Source organism: Anser brachyrhynchus (genome assembly GCF_964034855.1).
Source record: "Anser brachyrhynchus genome assembly, chromosome: 9".
In the NCBI taxonomy this organism is placed as follows: Eukaryota; Metazoa; Chordata; class Aves; order Anseriformes; family Anatidae; genus Anser; species Anser brachyrhynchus.
In genome coordinates this window covers 14,884,461-14,902,968 of record NC_137703.1, presented here as the reverse complement: position 1 = coordinate 14,902,968, position 18,508 = coordinate 14,884,461, and the positions used below count along the sequence as shown (strand labels likewise).

General features: G+C 59.0%; 1 protein-coding gene across 2 annotated transcripts; it reads left to right on the top strand.

The window, feature by feature from the left end:
- Positions 1-7,512: 7,512 nt before the first annotated feature.
- On the top strand, positions 7,513-18,077 carry TSPEAR (thrombospondin type laminin G domain and EAR repeats). 2 transcript variants are annotated; one of them, XM_080604957.1, is made up of 13 exons: positions 7,513-7,854; positions 9,265-9,485; positions 9,580-9,818; positions 9,949-10,039; positions 10,509-10,665; positions 11,159-11,290; positions 12,317-12,405; positions 12,496-12,549; positions 13,785-13,971; positions 15,239-15,468; positions 15,761-15,948; positions 16,650-16,751; positions 17,126-18,077. In XM_080604957.1, exons 1-13 carry the CDS (start codon positions 7,761-7,763, stop codon positions 17,277-17,279), a joined length of 1,938 nt encoding a protein of 645 aa, XP_080461083.1. In that variant the 5' UTR covers positions 7,513-7,760; the 3' UTR covers positions 17,280-18,077. The 2 variants fall into 2 exon arrangements, with proteins under 2 accessions (XP_080461083.1, XP_080461082.1); XM_080604956.1 differs by having other exon boundaries at positions 12,317-12,549.
- The last annotated feature ends 431 nt before the right edge of the window (positions 18,078-18,508 follow it).

Here is an 18,508-nt window from a genome sequence, read left to right as displayed (position 1 = left end):
TAGATGTCTGTGAGTCTTGTTATGGCAACAGGTGAATCATGACTTTGTGTAGCGCTCAAAACGTGCTGAGGTTAGCTCTCAGATTTGAGAAGGACACGGAGATGGAAATCTCAGTTGGAATTGGACAATGTCCCCAGAAATGGAGAGCTCACCTGTGCCTGTGCCTGGCTTGCCCCACGAGGGTTTCCGTGCAAGGACAGCTTCTTACAGCTGGGGAACACCTTGGTGTTCCGGCTTGTGAAGCTGCCATTTCGATGCTGTAACATCCCTGCAAGGCGTAATCCTCTCCTTCCTGGAAGGAGTACTCATGTTAGCAAGGTGTGTAAGACTAGCCAGTAGCAATAGTTTTCTGAGCAATTGCCTTTTTTCCAGCTGAAACAGTTACTGTAAAACATTCCTTGGGGAGTGTCAGAACTCTACAGGTGTTACACGCAAGTAAAGTATTGAAGACTTTTTTTTAAAAAAACAAAACTTACCTGGATTATATTTGCCTTAGGCTTCTATATTAAAAAAAAAAGAAAAAAAAAAGCTTCAACAAAGCTTTTTTTCCCAACAAAGCTGTAAAAATGCAAGCAACATCCTTTCTAAAGCCTTTGTGTATACGTACATCTATGCACATGCACTTTTTTCTTGGCAGAAGGAGCGATGTCAGAACACACACAGCGGGATGCAAGACGTTCATTGTGTTTGGTGTGTGTGCATGCAAGTGGTTCTTTGAAAGTGCAAACTGCTGTGTGAGAGGCGTTGGAACCACATGAAAGGGCAGCAGCTTGGGGGCAGAGCCGTCAGGAGGGTTCTTTCCAGCTTTTTTTTTGGCTTGAGCTGTCTCATGAATGGAAGGTGGTGTGCTGCCTTCGGGATGCAGTGGGGAAATCTCTGGAAGATTCTTGCTTCCCTCCTGAAGTTGCCTCTTGGTAAGGATGCTGCATGCCGTGTGCTACGAGCCGTGGGGCCTCTCAGCTGGAGCACGCAGGAGCACAACTGAGCTGTTAGATTTAGCACGTGTTTATTATCTGTTGATGGGTAGTTAGCAACTGTTATTAAGTACAAACCCAGTATTTTTGAGTGTCTTTATGCAAATCAGATTCTTTAAGATGTGAACTGCGTAACGAGACCAGTTTCTAAGTTTTCAATGAGACAAGCGTCCAAGTTCTAGACACTTCTTACCTGCTTAGAGCAGTTTAACATCAGGTGAGCAGCAGGACAGTGCAGTGCCTGTCCTGTTTCTTCCTGGGGCTCCTCACCTTGCACCATGCTGCTTCTGGGGCGTTGCACCATGTTATTTTGGGTACCAAAGTACTGTAATGGACTGTCAGGGTGGGGATGCTCGGTGCTGTCCGCCACCACTGGCTGAATCGAGTTGCAGTTTGTGTTAGCCCAGTCCTGCAGTGGGCATTGATCCTGCCCAGAAGGCTGGTGCAGCGAGGGAAGCGCTCAGGAAGCTGGCACCCAGTGGTCCTGGTGTGCTTCTGCCCCTTCCCCAGCTGCTCTGGCCATGGCACCAAGCCTGCATCATCCCAGTCCTGCCCTGGGCTCAGTCCCTCAGACGGACGAGCAGTGTAAGAGCCAGCAGAAAACCAAGCAGGTGGCTTTCGAAAGCAACTCGTGCCCCCCGAGACGCAACTGTAGCAGCAGTGCAGGTGACGGGGTGTGTTCCTGTATAATTAACGCTAATGATACGGACGGGGGGTTATTTATTACAGGGCAGCTGCCCGTGCTAGCAGAGCGTGCGTGAGCAGCTCTCGATGCTTCCCGGCACTGGGACGGGGGGCTGCGGGGCCGCGGCATTGCGCTGCTGCTCGGGGGCTGAAGGCAGCCAGGCTGCCCTGCCCGGGGGGCGCGGGGCTGGGGGAGGACGCAGGAGGTGGGTTCAAAGCTGCAGAGATGCAGGACGTGACACGCCGGGGGGCGGGGGGCACCCACGCTCTTGGCTATACCGGGCCTGGCACAGGGAGGTCTCCCCGCCCACGGCCGGGTTAGGAGTCTTGCCCCAAAACGGTTTTTCCCGTGTCAAAAGGATTTGGCAAATTGAGACCCAAATTTGTACTGACATGACAACAGCTTCAGGCGAGCCAAATCTCGCTCTCAGGCTCTCCAGGACCAGGCATTTCTTGCAAGAAGCTCCTGACCCTCATGGTAAAGTTGAGCCCTGGGAAGCTGGAGACCTCGCAAGACCACCCTAGCCTAATCGGGGGCTTTTTGGCTGCTAGGGGAGGGCCCAGTAAGGTCTCTTGTGTGCATGGGTCCTGCTGGGCCACAGGCAGGAGTCTGGCAGGCTCAGGAGCAAACTTTGGTGGCCGGTTTGTCTCTGCCGAGCCTGCCTGTGATGGGTTTGCGTGGGCGTCTCTCCTGCTCTGCTGCTTCAGCAGGCGGCGCCGCCCTTGTCTGCTGGTTTGATGACTGGTGCTGAGCGAGGGGTGCCGATGGACAGACTGAAGGGCAGATGTCTTCAAATCCACTTTGGTGAGAGAGGCCGTCAGAGGCTGAGTTCTGCCCTTGGCTCGGCGTTTTGGCTCTGCTGTGCCTCTCCTTCCCCCCGCTGCCTCCAGCACCCCCTGGCTCTCACCGAGTACCCCCGGGAGCAAGCAGCTCGCGGCAGCCTCGTGGTCGTCTCTCCGAGGGAAGGCTTCAAAGGCAGGGGCAGTAGCGCTGCACTGGGAGAGGAAGGGCTGTAATTAGAGCTGCGATCAAGGTGCAATCAAGGGCTTGCTCGTCCTGCCCCTGCTCAGACGCAGCCCTGCCTGTTTCCTCCCGCTGCCCAGCATGAGTCCAGTGTTCACGGCCGTGCGGCACCGCTGGCAGCCGAGGCAGCTCTCCTCGTGGTGTGGGTTGGCAGTGATCTGGAGAAGAGGAGGAAGAGCTGGACTCCCCGAGACAACCTGCTCTGCTCCTTCCTCCCGCCTCGCAGCATGGCAGACGGATGGCAGCGGGACGGGTCCACACGGCTGGGGTGCTGGCTGGGCTCCTGCCTCTGTGCTGGAGCATCCTAGAGCTGTCTGACCATGCTCAGGGCTCCGGAGAGCAGATGGGGACAGGGGCTGCCCTCGGTGTGTCGGGTGGCCTAGCCGAGGAAGCTGTCCGTGCTGGCAGGAGCTGGGCTCCCTGAGTCGCGTGGCAAATGCCCTGGGACGAGCTGTGTCCAAAGAGCTCCAAGCGTAGCGGGGCCTCTGTGTGGCAGCCGGCGTCTCTGGGTAGCAGCAACGCACTGGAGGAATCGGCCCTGAGAAAGTCTGGAAAAACAATAGCAATTGTTCTCTGTCTTTGTTCCCTTCCCTCCCCGGATGTTGCGGCAGAAGGAGCCGCGCTCGGCGCCTTGCGGGTGGGCAGAGCGAGAGCAGCTGCTGCTGCCCCTGCCCCAGTGGCGCGCTGACCCGGCAGCCCCTGCAAGCTGGAGCCCAGAGGCGTCCTTGTAACGAGCGGCCTTTTTCCTTTTTCCAAGAAATGGGCTTGTTAAAATGTGCGGGGCCTCGGCACCAGACAGTAAACATGGCACCACTATTTCCAAAGCCTGAATCATCGCTGTTAGAATAATGAAAGCTGTGCACAGGGGCGAGCGATGGCATCGGGCCACGATTCTGTTTGTCACAGGGCGAGATGTTTCCTTGCGGCTACAGAGCCAAGCGGTGCGGAGCAGTGGTGCAGGCGGCGTGGTCCCAGCCCCACGCCCAGGATCTGGTGCCTGGGCTGGGAAAGCTCCGGCAGTGCTGGGGCTGGTGGCACCTCCACCTTTCCCTACCCCCTGGGGCGACCCAAGGTGGGCTTCAGGGCATACAGAGGTGCTGTGCCCAGCACTTGCTGCACTGCACTGAGCTCTGAGCAGAGCCACGCGTCCCCTTTTCTGTCCCTGCGGGTCCTCAGTGATCCCAGGCACCTGGGGACAAGTCCCAGGCCTTACCTGCCTTGGCTTCTGCTGTCGGCTGCTGCAAGCTGGAGCGTGTGGTCAGCTGCTCGCTGCCCACATCAAAGGGCTGGGGGGAGGCGAGCGCCCAGCGCTCCCCGCGGGGCGGCCGCGGGGGATCCCTCTGTGCGTGGGGAGCAGCCCCGGGGCGCAGGCGTTACCCCAGGCAGCCCGTGGGGAGGTGCAGCTCGTGGGTTGCTCAGCCAACCCCTCCTGCTCGCATTTCCCCACGCAGAGCATTTAGGTTAGCTGCTGCTCCTGGCGGAGGAAGGCTGGCACGTTCGTAAAACCCTTCCCTGCCTCGCCTCGCAGCTCGCAGGTGTGTGCTCCGCAAACCCCAGGGGTCTCGGGGCCGGCGCCGCTGCCGAAGAGGTGCAGAGCTAGGACCAGGGAGCAGCGAATGGGTGATGGGAAAGCTTCACCTCCTTCCTCACGGCCTCTGGTTATTCCCTTCTCAGAGACACCCTCGCCAAGGTCAGAGGCCAGGAAGGCTGTCGTGTTGCAGGCAGAACTGCCCTGTCCCCATCGTACCCCATCATTGCCTGTCGGTCCCCCCCGGTTATTCTGCCTCCACGTGGAGCCAAGACCTACAGAAAGCACACGGAGAACAGTTTCCGTAACTTAAACGCTCTTAGTCACTCATATTTGGTGACCTCCGTTCAAGTAGCAGTGATCGGCCAGAAATGTTTGTGGTCCCGGAGGTGGCTCGGCCCCTGGCAAGGAGCCTGGGTCTGCTGGGGAGAACGAAAAGGGGCAGAAAAAGGGAAAAGCCACGGTCAGTGAGGGGCAAACAAGGGATCAGGCTGTTTGTCCAGTGTAGAGGAGAAGCAAGGGATGAGTGCTCTGTGCTGGGAAACTGCCAGCGAGACGCGCAGCGCTGGTGCTGCTGTGGGCTTTTTTGACGCCGTTCCTAAAAGCGGTGTCTTTCACAATCTGCCTGGTCCTTTACCCAAACTTTCCTGGGAAAACCTCTCTAAAATTTCTGGGAATTGAGTTTTTCACAAAGGGGTCAGGTTAACGACAGTTAACGGGCGCTGCACGATGCTGACAGCTTTACTGCTGCGGGGATTTCTTGTGGGAACTCGGTTCAGAAGAAGGAGCGGAGCTCATGAAGGAGGACGCCTGCCCTGGGTTTCCTCCCGTATCTGCTTGCTCCTGTTTGCTGCTGCTTCTCCCCCGTTTGCTTGGTGCCCCCCGTGGTTTGTGGAGCACCTCGTGCTGCCCGGCCTTGGCTCAGCTGCAGTCAGCCAGGAGCGAAGCAGGCGCTGAGCACCCAAGTGGTGCCTGTAGCAGTGCTTAAAGCTCCTTCCAGCACCGGGGAACTGTGGTGTGAGGAAGTAAATGGGAGCTGCCGAAACAGCGTGAGGGGTCTCCACGTGTGCTGCAGCAGGGCTTTCCGTCCCATGGCATGGCCGAGGAGTGGGACCCTGTCCCTTTATTCAGCGTCACCACCACAAGCTCTGGCAGTGCTGCTGGGTGGCTGGATTTGGGCATGCCACTGAGGTGTGGTGCTCAGGGGTCCCTCCGGGTTCTGCCATGGCAGCGCCCCTACATGTGCTGCATTTTAGGGAGAAGGAGCTCTTGCCACATGTCGGGATTAAAGACTGAAATGTAATAGTAACCCCGAAACGTGGCTGGTGTCTGCAAATAAGAAATGAGCTACGACTGTGGAAACGCAGAAGCATCATCCCGTGTGCGGGGCCCGGCAGTGATCGAGGTGCCCTCCTAGCCCCGTCCTCTGCATGTAAGCTCTGCTTGCTGCGTGTTGTCTCCAGCCATGTTTCTCAACCTTTCCTAATCCAGGGACGGCCAAACCTTTTTGGGAGAAGTCCAAGGATCATTTTGTTCAGAGCTGCCACATGGTTTTATTTACCGCCCATAAGAACTAGGCAAACGTCTTGCTGTTTTTCATCCTTTCTTCCATCCTCCCTTGGTTGTTTGTGCGCGCAGGAATGTGTGCACACTTAGAGACAATTTTGCAGACTGCTTCCTAACGCTGCTGGGACAAGGAGCAGGTCCTGGACCAAGCGTGGCCGTGGGCTTCTAGAGGTGGCCCCGTGTCTGTGTTTAACATCACGATTTGGTTTCTGTGGGTCAGCCCATGGCACTTTGCCTGCTCTCCTCTGCTGTGCCAGGTTCCCAAGGCCAAGAAGGGTGAAACCCTTTAGGACCACCAGTGTCCCTCTCCTTGCTGCCTTCAGCCTCAAGCTTTGGGGCCAGCCCTGTTTGTTACCAGTGTGTGGTTGAGAAGCAAGCCCATGCCGCCAGGCTCAGTGCTGCCTTGTTTCTCCTTTACGCTGACAAACAGCCATTTTTCTTTCCCAGGAAATTTTTCTTTTCCAGAAAGAAAAAAATTTCCCAGGAATTTTTCTTCCCTAGGAAGTTCCTGGGTTCCTCTGCTGCTGGAGGGCACGACCTCGCATCTGGGGCTGTCCCCAGCGACTGCTTTTCGCCCAGGGATGTTCTCAAAGGTGGCTGCGTCCCCTTGGGAGACAAAACCCTGCCATTCCTGCGGTGCTGGGGCCGTGCTGGTCGGCACCAGCGGGAGCTGTGGTCCTTGGGCAGCTCGCACAAGTCCCGGTGCTTATGCAAGTCCCCCGCCGAGGGTGGCGGGGCCGCGCTGCCAGCTCCTGGAGCCGCGCTTAACTGGACACATGTGTGCGGCCTCGCGGCGTGCGGCGGCGCCGAGCCGCCTTTGTGCCAACCTGTCGGGAGGCTGGGGCTGGCAGCCAGCGGTGCCTCTCCTCTGGACGGAGCTGCACAGGCAGGATGCCCTAAATCGGGGAGGGGAGCACCCCTGGTGGCACGCAGACAGAGGCGCCCGGGACTTTTGGGCAGCTTCGGGCACGGGGCAGCTTGTCGCAAGGCTTGGGGCCGAGGCCGAGGTGCGTGTTGGTGGGTACAGCTCTGGCTGTTCCTCCCCGACAAAAGCCTGGGTTTTGCAGAGCAGCTCTTTGTCATTTTGCCCTGGCTGTCAGCTTTCTATTCTGCCGTTTGCCTCGCAGGAAGACTTTTGGGGGGGGGGGGGGGGGGAGCTAATTTCAATTGTTCAGAGGATGGAAGTAACTTGTTTTGTGGCTAGAGAAACCGAGCAGAGCTTGCTGTGCACAGGGAGTTTTTCCACTGCTGTCTCTCGTTTGAATACTGTAACCTCAAGGGTTTCCAAAGTGGTGCGTGGCGCATTTCTGCCTTTCTCACAGCAGATCTGCTCCTGGTACCTGGCTGTGGGCTGGGAGCTTTGTGCTGGGCGTGGGCAGAGTGGCCGTGCATCACCTGCACTGGGGGAAAAATCCATCTGGTAGGGTCTGGCTTTTTTTTGGGCAGGGTGGGGTGGACTAGAGGGGGTGGTGGATCTCCCCTGTACAGGCTGGAATCTTGCTCGGAAAGCCGGGGGCTTTCAGGTACAGCAAGGTGCCCACCTCGGCCTCCACAGGCAGGGGCGGCTCTCCCACCTCTCCCCACGTGACCCCAGAAAAATGAATCACCAAAACCGAAAGGAAGCAAAGCAAAAAAAAAAAAAAAAAAAATCCCTCCCCAAAGCTGCCTTCCAGAGGGTTGGGCAAAAGATAAAAGCTCCGCGAGGAAACAGGGCTCCTCCTCTCCCCCCGCGTCTTGCCATTTAAATGTCTGCACGCAGGCTGAGCCCACACTGCCCTGCAGCCTCCTCGGCAGCCCCAGCACCCGGCGTGATGCCCACGCAGGGGGATGCAGGAGATGGGCGTTAGCCCCCGGCCCACAGCGGCTTCGCCCTGAGGAGTGCTCGCAGCGGCCCCGTGGCAGGACCATACGAAAGCACCGGGGGCTGTGAGCATCCATCCATCCATCCATCGCAGTGGATGGACCCCCTGTGGCCAGCCCCCCCATGTCGGCCTCGCTGCTGCTCTGGGCTGTCCTCCTCCACTGGGCCTCCGGCGGGGGCCTTGCTCGGGGCGGCAGGACGTGGCAGCACTGCACAGGTAGGAGCTGGGACCGGCGGCACGGGAGGGCAGCTCGGAGGCGTTAGTGGGAAATACCTGGGGGGCTTTCAGCTCCCCGTGCTGCCGGAGCAGCCCCCAGGAAACGCGCTGTGCTGCAGGGTGCCTCACACCAGGCACATTCGGATACCCCTGCGGGCTGTCTCGGAGTGACAGATGCATCCTACGCCCTCCTGGTGGCAAAACTCCTCCGGGAGGTTCCTGTCCTGTCCCTCCAGCCGTGGAGCTGCTGCTCCCACTGCACCTCCCGCACCCTCAGCCAGCAGCGTCCCACGTCCCCCAGGGCTGTGCTCCCGCTGCAGAGCATGGTCCCAGTGGCTGCTGATCATTAGCAGCAGCTGATGTGGGAGGCAAATTGGGACTCACATCTTTGGTTTTAGCTGGAAACAGCCTCAGTGAGGACAGGGCCCTGCCTGCCTTCTCCAGGCACAGCCTCTAGCCTTTGGGCTAATCCCTTCCGCCCTTGGGGCAGCCCGAGAGATGCTAAACCCCTCTGCAAACCTGGGCCTGAATTCAGCTTGTGCTATTTGCTGGGAAAAAAAAAAAAAAAAAAAAGGGAAAAAAAAAAGATCATAAACCAGTTGTTTCCTGAGAGCCATGCACTTTTTTCTGGTCCTTTCTGAAGCGAAGTGCCCGGGGAGGGTGTGCTTCCCCACCCCGGCTGTTTCAGCCTCACTATGTGCCCAGCCAGCCTTGCTGATGGCTCCCTCCCGCTTGGCCTCCCCTCCGTGCTTAAGCAGAGGGGTTTTTGGTACAAAGGGGGACTAAGGGCCCGCGAGCTGGACGTGTGACAGGGAGAGGGCCACTGCACGGACCAGCTCCCGGCAGGAACGCGCTCCGCGTGGGGGCTCGGAGCTGCCTGCTCCCCAGCTGCGTGCAAGCAGGGGTTTGTCTCCCAGTGCTGTTTTTTCATCTGGGTGGTGCCCAAGGGCTGTGCGTGTTGTTTTCTCCTCTGGGGAAAGTATAATTATTTAATGAGAGCTTTTTGCATCCGCTGGGGAAGTGCCTGTGTGCAGCTGGGGCTGGGGCAGGGGCTGCTGTGCCCCCTGCCTTGGGGACGGGAGCAGGAGCCTGTTCTGCCAGCACACTCGTGGGCACTTCCCTGCTCTCCTGGCTCTGGTTGTGGGCTCTGGTGCCGGCTGGACAGATGGGAGCAGAGCCCTTGGAAGCTCGCGGAGTGGGGAAGCTCGCACATGGGATGCTTCACGCCATCGAGACTCCGGCATGGCATCCCGCCTTTGGGGTGGGCAGGCCAGCCTTGGCGCCTGCGGTGCCGCGGAGCACTGTAGCCAACGCTGGACATAGGTTTGCTGCCCTGAGCGAGCAGGGGAGCCCAGGGCAGGGCAGGACGGCTGGCACAGCCGTGACGTGTCCTGCGGTCTCTCTGCGTAGACCTGCGCCCGCTGGACATCCTCTCGGAGGTGGTGCCGGCCGGCGGCCTGGCCCGCGGCCTGCGGGTGTTCCAAGTGCAGGGGGTGCGCGGCCTCCAGCTCGCCGCCGCCTGGCCCCGGGCCTTGGGCTTCCCCGCCTCGCGCCTCTTCGTCCACTGCGACCGCTTCCCTGAGGAGTTCTCCATTATTGTCACCCTGAGAGTCCTCGACGTCCCCGCCAAGGTAAGCGCTGCCGCTGGGGGCCGGGACCGGCCCCTGTAGTCAGGTGCGAGGCCGGGAGAGGAGCGGGCAGACCTTCCCCGGCCTCCTCCTGCAGAGGAACGAGTACATCTTCACGCTGATGGCCGAGGAGAGCCCCAGCGTGCTGGTGGGGCTCCGCTACGCGCCCAGCAAGCTCCACTTCCTCTTCTGGAGCCAGGAGCGCTCCAGCGGCTGGCAGACCCGCGTCACCTTCCGCAACGTCTCCCTGGCGGACAGCCGCTGGCACACGCTCGTCCTGGCCGTCTCCGGCCAGTCCTTCTCGCTGACGGTGGACTGCAGCAGCCCCAAGGATGTGTAGGTCGGGGGCAGCTGCTGGGGGGCTTGGGAGAGAGGTGCTGGGGGACACACAGGGCAGGAGGTGCTCTGCCAGGTGGTTGTGTCCCCTCGCCACCACCACAACGTTATTATCCTCTGCCTGCTGCAGGGTGGTGGAGACGCCATTTCCAGCTTCTCTGTCTGTGAAGAGAGCCAGATTTTACCTGGGCAACAGGAGGAGAAGGAAAGGCTTGTTCACGGTAGGTGTCCCTTGTGTCACCAGGTCGCTGCGGGGCCAGCCGCAGGACAGAGGTCCCCAGGCAGAGCAGGGAGCAGGTGCTGTGCGCGTGGTCGTGGGGAGACCTCTGCTCGGCTGGCAGCCCGTGGCCTCCTGGCTGTACGGACTTGATGGGACAAATGTGCAACAGCTGGTGGCACGGTCTCGTTGATATAAAAATTACACCTGGGCCTGCCTGGTTCCAAGAAGTGGTGGCAGCGAAAGCCTTCTGCAGCTATCACGGCCCCTGCCAATGCTCCAGCCCTGCCAGCTGTTAAACTGCCCAGGTCAGAGATTTTGGCACGTAACAGTAATCTGAGAAACCTGCGTGAATCACACCGAGTCACAGCAAACAGGAGCCTCGGGGGAAGCTCAGGTCATGAACCACCAGCAGCTTCCATTTCCCAGTCTCACGGGACTCGCTCCTCGTCCCCCTGCTCCCGCTTTCCCAGGGTCTGCTGAGGCAGCTTGTCCTGCTGCCAGGAGCCGACGCCACCCCTCGGATATGCCCGGCTGCGAATTTTGAAGCAGCCACGCTCTCCATCCCTGCTGTTCTCCAGGACGTGCCGGTGAAGTCAGCGAGCAACGAGGTGCTGAAGTACCCGTACGGTCAGTGCTCACCAGCAGCGGGTGCTCGGGGCGCTTGGCTCTGTCCTGCTTGTGTTGCGGGGGGCTCGTCGCATGCAGCAGGGCACGGAGCAGGAGCATTTCCTAAGAACCCTGTGTCCCTGGAAGTCTCCCCTGGGGATAACAGAGAGAGATCGGGGTGTCTAGAACTCGGGAAGAGGAGGAGGAGAAGCCGGGTAGCTCGGGGGGCAGGTGGGCACCGCAGCGGGGTGAAGGGGACTGGGGTCCAGGTGAATCCAGCCTGAACAGGAGAGGTGAGACTCGAGCCCCCCTGGTAACATGGTGGCCATGGGCTCACGCTGCTGGTGCCAGCAGCACCCCAGGTGCCAGCAGCCGGCCATCTGGATCGTGGCCGGGATGCTGTGTCCCCTGGTGCCCACCGGGATGTTCAGCCTGCCGTGTGTCTTGGGGTGAGCATCATCCTTCCTCCATCACATGTATTAAGGGCGCCTGCCTTGCTCCTGTTTGTGCCCAGAGACTGACATGAAGGTGACCCTCGGGTCCCGTCCACCCTGCACCAAGCAGGAGAAGGCGCAGTTCTGGTTCAACGCCCCCCGGAGAGGGCTGTACCTCTGTGACGGCAGCACCTGGATTTCCATGCTGGAAGGTACTGGTATGCCATGCACGATGCTTGCTGGGAGGGGGGAAGCTCTTCCAGCACGAGAGGAGCAGAGATTCACCCTCGGTGTCACCGGGGGGCAGGAACCAAGGACGTTGACAACCAGCAGGGTGATACAGTGGGGTCGTCCCTGCATGCCTCTCCTGTCTGTGCCTTCATCAGTACTTTCAGTGCAGCTCTGGATTCACTCACATAGTGTCTGTGCTGTCTGTCTGTGCTGTGGTGTCTGTCCTTCCTGGTCCTTCTTTGGTCAGTCTGCCCGAGCAGGACAGCTCTGGCCACTGGGTGCTGTCCTGCACATGTCTGGGGTGCTGGGCTGCTCCCTGCTGCGGGTCCCCAGTGCGTGAGTGCTCCTGGTGCCGAAGTGCTCGCGTGTAGAGGGGAAGGAGCAGAAGGACTCGTCAGCCCCTGGAGATGCCGGGGCAAGCAGTGGGAAGGTGACAGTGGCAGGTCCCCATGTCCTTCCAGCCCTAGTGGCCTTGGTGCAGAAAATAGTGGGGCAACACTGGAGCACCCAGGCCTTGCAGGGAAGGGGATGGACTTTGAAAATAAAGCTCAGATTTCACCCGCATGCTCAAAATTACCAAAATCCGTCTCCAGACAGTCATAGAATATCCCGAATTGGAAGGAACTCACAAGGATCATCACACAGGACTACCTAAAAATGAAGGTGTATGTGAGGGCATTGTTGCTTCTTACTCTGCAGCAGCCTGGGTGCCGTGACCACCTCGCTGGGCACCAGCCTGCCCAGGCTCCGGCGTGAGAGCATGGAGCAGGAGGCACAGAACAACTGAGCCATCCTTCGCCCCTCTTCTGGGGCTTTTCTCATGACAGCAACCATGTGCTGGGTTTGGACGAGCTTTTTGTCTTCTCCAGGAGCTGACAGCGGTTGGTTTCCCCATCCTTGCCTACCTCTGGAAGCCATCAGGACTTGTACCATGCATCTCAGTGCTGGGCACATCTCAAAGCAGGGCCATCCAGTTTTGAGTTCTCCTTTCTGTTCTCCTTTTCTAGCCAAACAGCGGCTGGACTATGTGGAGGAGCACCAGAGCCTGGTGACCAACTCTGAGACAATGGGCATCGAGGTCTTCACCATCCCGAAGGTGGGACTCTTTGCGGCCACTGCCAATCGGTACACCCCCCCTGGGTCAGCCATCTACAAGTGGACTGACGGGAAGTTTGTGCCCTACCAGAACATCCCCACCTACCAAGCTCAGTCCTGGAAGTATTTCACCATAGGGAAAAAGGTGAGTCTGCCTGGAAGGTTGTTTCAGGGCTGTGTCAAGCTGCAGGTGGCCCACGCTGGCTTCCCTTCACCTAGTGAGACACAGACCTGTGTCTCAGGCATGGTGCAGGGGGTAAATCCTCATCTCCTGTGTCTTTGACAGAGTCACGCTGATGCATGTATTCACCAGGTTAGGGTCCATCCTAGGGACTGCCCCCTATTTGCTGAGGCACAGCTGCACCCACCCAGGCCACCGTCAGCCCCCGATGCTGGCAGGATCTTCCATTTCCTGCGAGGTCATCCCCTTGCAAGGAGCTCCAGGCCAGCCAAAAAAACATCTGCTGAGAGCTGCAGGGCTCCCAGGGGAGTTCGGATTGTCCCTACCCTGGTACCACCTGTCCTGGCTCCGTCCCCACATGCCTACTGGCTGGCTGCAGGGCTCTGCTATGAGTCCTGCCTCCGGGCATGGTGGCACCAGAAAAGGGAACTTCCTGGAGATGCCCTGCTCCAGGATCTGGAGCTCTGGAGCAGGGTTGGGATGTCTGGCAGCCAGTCGGAGGCAGAGTGGCTGGTCCCCATCCCTGGGGGGGCTGAGCCCCAGCCTGACAAAGCCCCTGGGCCTGGCAGGGGTCCTGCTTAATCCAAGGCACGAGAGAGGAGCAACAGGCAGTGAATTGTCACCTCCCTTTCCCTTGCACCTCCATCTCGCCAGGGCAGCCTGCCTTCCCTCCCATCCCCTCCGATCACAACCCCCAGCGCCCACAGGAGCCTGCTCCTCCCGAGGCTCCAGCTGCGTCCCAGAGGCTGGGAACCCACAGCAGCAGTGGGGAACGCAGGGGGAGATGGAAAACAAGGGACCCATGGGCCTGTGGGGAGCAGAGGCGCCTGAGGGGATCCCATGTCCTCGCTCAGGGGCAGAGGAAGGGGTTTGTGTTTACTTCCAGAGAGCAAGCTTAGGAGAAAGCCATATTACTTTCTTTCTTCAAATGCTTCTGGCTGTAGTTTTGTCCTTTCAGTGGAAGAACCACCAAACGACAGAAGCAGCAAAAAAAGGGTTTTTCTTTGGCCTGGAAAATGTTTTATTTCAGGGCACCATTATCATCTTTCCTCTTGTCATTTTACCTGTGATTTTTTCTTCTGAACAACCTTTCCCCGTGGGAAGCCTCCCAGCCTCCCAGCCCATCCTCGCCCTGCCTGTGCTTGTACGTGCCCCTGTGAGAGGAGAAAAATGAGATGTCCTGGCTTGTTATTTTTCAGATCTTCCTAGCAGTGGCTAATTTTGAGCAGAATGACAGGGGTCAGGAGTTCTCTGTAATATACAAGTGGAGCCACAGGAAAGAGAAATTCATCACCCACCAGAGGATCACCACGCACAGCGCTAGGGACTGGGAGGCATTTGTCATTGAGGGAGAGGCTTTCCTCGCAGTGGTCAACCACAGAGAAGGTACCCAGCCCTTATTCCCTACCGGCCCGGCTCAGCTACCTGCTCGGGGTGACACTGGGGGCTGTGGCCCAGCCGCAACCCCCTGAAGGGGAACCATGCTGGAGAGCATCCTCCCGTTGCTGCAGCACGTGCAGCCGGAGCTGTGGTGCCCTGCAGGCAGCCCAGCACCTTGGAGGGTTTGCCTTGTGGGTGCACAGGGGAAGCCTTTGCTGCTTCCCTCTCAGGGCCGTGAGGTGCTCTGGGCTGGGGCAGGCATCCTGCGCTGCGGGGGGTGAATGGGTCGGTGCCGGGGCCCTGGCTCTGCAGGATGGCACCGGCCTCGTTTGGGTCCCGGGCTGGAGGCACTCCCAGTGTTGGACCCCAGCGCTTAGGATGAGACCTGCTGGCACAGCAAGGCCCCATGGGGGGCCGTGCACATCATGTAGGGGTTCGGACCATCGTGGCTGAGCCAAGCTGGAGCTGTTCCCTTCAGGAGCTGGAGTTCAGCCTCTGCAGAGCTGCCTCTCGTCCATGCGGCCATTTCCTGCAAACCCCATTCCCCCCGGAGCCCTTTGTGCCCCGTTCTCTTCTGTTGCAATGAGGATCACCCATAAACCCTATAAACTTGTGGTCCCGCTGCTGCTCACTCCCAGACACACCAGCGGGGCCTACAAGGGCAGCGGTGCTGAGCGAGCATGGGGTGAAAAGGGACCAGTGGGTCCACTCCTCCTCCTGGGATGGGGCCAGCTTTTTGTTAGAATAATAATAAATAAATAGGTAATGATTAGGCTCTGGCTGGAGCTTCAGGAAGTTTCCAGGCAGAAGACAGAGGGAGATTTTTAGCTTTAAAGCCTGCTGGACCTCACATGGGCACGACGTTAGGACATTGGAGCCGGATGGAGCCTGCCCTTTGGTCTTGGTTGGCTCTGTCTGGGGCTGGTGCGGTCTATGTAAATCAGCATGCAGAGGTCCCCAGGGGCTTCACAAAGAAGTGTGTGTCCCCCCCCACCCCGCATTAGTGTCATCCCAGCCGTGGAACCCTCCCAGCCGTGTGAGCTGGCACCCAAAGGCTGCTGGCAGCCCCGGACATTTGCCCCTTGGGGACCAGGGGAGGCCTGGCTCCGCTGCTCGTCACCACGCCAGGGGCAAGTGGAGATGCCCCCAGCGTCCTCTCCTCAGGGTGTAAAGGGCTCCCATGTGGCAAGGCTGGCAAATATTGCCTTGTCTGACCTGCTTCTGGGTCTTTATTCTATTCTTTCCTCACTCTGCATGTCCTTGTCTCCCCCAGGGAATAACCACAACATAGACAGTGTGATATACAGGTGGAACCCCCGGACTGGGCTCTTTGAAACCAACCAGACCATCCCTACCTCTGGTGCCTACGACTGGGAATTTTTCACCATTGGGCCATATTCCTTCCTGGCTGTGGCCAACACGTTTAATGGCACATCCACGAAGATCTACTCTCACATCTACATCTGGCTCCGTGGCTCTTTCCAGCTCTTCCAGTCTATTCTGGTAAGGTCACCCACTGGTCACACACTGCTTCTCAGTTCCCCTCTGGGTTGAGAGAAGCCAGGGAATAATTTTGGTGGCTGCTGCTCTTTATTCCTCTGAAAAGGTAGCAAGAGTTTTCCACTGGTTCTCCCCTAGGAATTGACCAAGGGAAGTTTGTCTTTTTCCCTGGAAGGTCTTAAGACCAGATAACATCCCCACTGCACCCCTATCAGGTTTACCACATTTCCTAGCGTGCTTAGCTTGCAAAAGGCTTGTCCATCTGATGCTTCTTGGGCGTCTTCTTTCCCCTCAGACCTTTGGTGCTGCCGACTGGGAGGTCTTTCATATTGGGGACAGAGTCTTCCTGGCTGTCGCCAACAGCCACAGCTACGACAGTGGGATGCCGGTGCCCTCTAATTTCTATGCCATCAACTCCTCCATCTATGAGCTGAATGTCACGGCCCAGATGTTTGTCAAATTCCAGGATCTCCTCACCTACAGGTACCTGTGCAAAGAGCCGGGGTGCTCCTCAGCCCGTGGTATTACTCTGAGCACCCCAAACTGCATAGGGGTCTCCTGGAGGGCCCAGAGAGTTCACGGGGGCTTGCACGCTGCTAGAGCATGAAACTGATGGGGAGGGCAATGGGAGACGAAGCCTGGGCACTGAATCCCAGCGGGAATTAAGGGAAGGCCCTGGATTTGAGAACAAGGATGGATTTCCTTTCAGGAGCAGCCTGGGAAGACTGGGGTTTTCTGTGCATCAGCAGCAGTCTGGCAGTACCCTGTGGGAAGGACCTGTCCTGCTTACAGGGACATGGTGCTGGGCCATTGCCCGAGTGTCCTCAGCCCCTGGGCTGTGGCAGAGAGGTCGTGGTGGCGGGTGACACGGCCAGGGCAGTGGTGGCCCTGCACAGAGGCTGGTACCAACCTGCCCCGCATCAGGCGTGATGCAGGCGAGCACCCAAGTTGGCTGCCTTGGCTAAGGACAGTGCAGGGGGAGCCCTCTGCCCCTCTGGCCTGGCTGGGGCCAGACCTTCCCGTCCAGCCCTCCCGGGGGACCTGCTGGATCTGAATGCCCGGGGAGAAGCAGCGAGGCTGGGGCTGGGGCTGGCCAGGTGCCTGGGAGTGGGGTCAGAGCAGGGTGGCAGGGCTCGGTGTGGGGTCGGCACATCTCACCCACCTCTGTCTGCTTCATCCCCCAGCGCCCTGGACTGGGAGTTCTTCTCGATGGGGGACGACTCCTTTCTGGTGGTAGCAAACTCCTTCGACGGCTTCACCTTCTCTGTTAACAGTATTATCTACAGGTACTGCTGCATGGCTGGGGCAGGGCGAGCTCTCCGCCGTACCTGGGGGCAGCAGGAGGACACGGGCACTCCTGTCCCTGCCTGAGGGGCCGGGTCCCAGCCTCATGCCTGCACTGGCCGGCTGGGTGCAGGACACCCCACGGGGAAGGCACAGCCGTGGGGATGGGTGGATGGCTCTTTGCTCTCCTGGAGGGAGCGCAGGGAGGGTACAAGGGGAGACAGATAGGCCTGCTCCCTGTCTCTGCACAGGCTTCCAGGCAGGAAGGGAAGCCCTCACCCTGAAGCACTGGATAGAGGTGGAAGGTGCCAGGCTCCAGGTTTGGCTTTACTGCCCACTTTTAGTGTCCCCGGAGCTAACTGCCCTCCCCGTGCAGGTGGCAAGGCTATGAAGGCTTCGTAGCAGTTCACCACCTTCCCACCGTTGGCTGTAGAGACTGGGAGGCATTTAACACCACCGAGGGCTCCTACCTCATCTACTCCAGTGCCAAAGAGCCACTTTCCAAGGTGCTGAAGCTGAAAACCACATGAGGTGGCCGAGGCGTACTCAGCTCCTTGCCGGGACTGGGACAAGCAAGGGTGTGGAAGTGGGAAGACCCCAGCCCGGGACAGACGAAGCCCAGGGACAACTGCAGCATCTACCTGGGGACGGCTGGCTGCGTGTGCCACAGGGCAGAGAGGAGGACAGGAGCTGCCGGGCTCAGCAGCCTCCAGCCAGGAGGGTCCCAGAGCCCTGCTGTCACGGCCAGAGCTCGTGCAAAGCTAGAGAAGAAAAAGCCCTAGCAGAGCGTGTGCTCTTGGGTCGGGCATGTGGCAGCGGGGAGGAAACGACGTGGGAGAAGGTGGGGGAAAGTTGGCTTCAGCTTGGCTCTGGCTGCCCGACACCAGGGGCCCCAAAGCTGGCGAGGACCCCGGTGGCCCCACGCAACACCGTGCCTCGTGCCTGGGCTGTCTCCGGGGGTCCCTCTCCGCACCACCGCGCTGCTGCACGGCGCCTGCTGACCCTCCCCTCCACCATGGCTGCTCTCAGTTGTGCTCGCTGAGGGACGTGTGTGTGTTGTACAAACCCACAGACCTGTTGTACAGCTGCAGCTGGCAGACAGAGGCATTTGTCACGGCCGGCATTGCCTAGGTGGCAGGGCAGGCGCGCTCCTGGGCACTCATCCCAAGGGTTTTGTGGGTGTGTGTCGGCGTGTTGCTGGACTCCACCGCCTTGTCTGGTCCTTACACCCCTGTGTGCAGAGTTAGGGATGCTTTTCCTTGCCTTTATCTGGGGTGATCTATTGCTTAACCAGTGCTCCAATAAACTGTGTGCACCCACCCATGAAAGCTGCAGGAAGTCGAGCTGCTCTGCCCACAACGGGGGCTCCTCCTTTGGTCCATACAACCCCTCCAGGTATCCTCGGTCTCTCCTGGGCTCTGCAGGATGCCTGGGGGCTCCCAGGGTCTCACGCAGGCTGCAGGGAAGATGTGAGGATGGGACCCAGCTCGTGCCTTCTCCTGCTTCCTCCTGAGCATCCCCCAGTCTCCCCAGCCCCAGGTCTCCTGCTTGGGCCTCCTTGTTCGGGTCTCCTTGTTGGCCTCCCCAACAAGGGCATAATGATACTGGCTACCATTTCTTCCAGGACAGCCTAATTTTGATTTAAGGTTAATTGCACACAGACATAGAGCTGCAGTGATTACAAAATGCCTCCCTCCCATCCACACCTCTGCACACCCTACCCAGACACACACAGGGTGCTGCAGGATGGGGGTGTCGA

Coding starts and splice junctions, on each gene's coding strand:
- TSPEAR (XM_080604956.1), top strand. CDS start 7,761: ATGTCGGCCTCGCTGCTGCTCTGGGCTGTCCTCCTCCACTGGGCCTCC. Junction 10,666..11,158: donor GGTGCTGAAGTACCCGTACG/GTCAGTGCTCAC, acceptor GTTTGTGCCCAG/AGACTGACATGAAGGTGACC. Junction 13,972..15,238: donor AGTGGTCAACCACAGAGAAG/GTACCCAGCCCT, acceptor TGTCTCCCCCAG/GGAATAACCACAACATAGAC.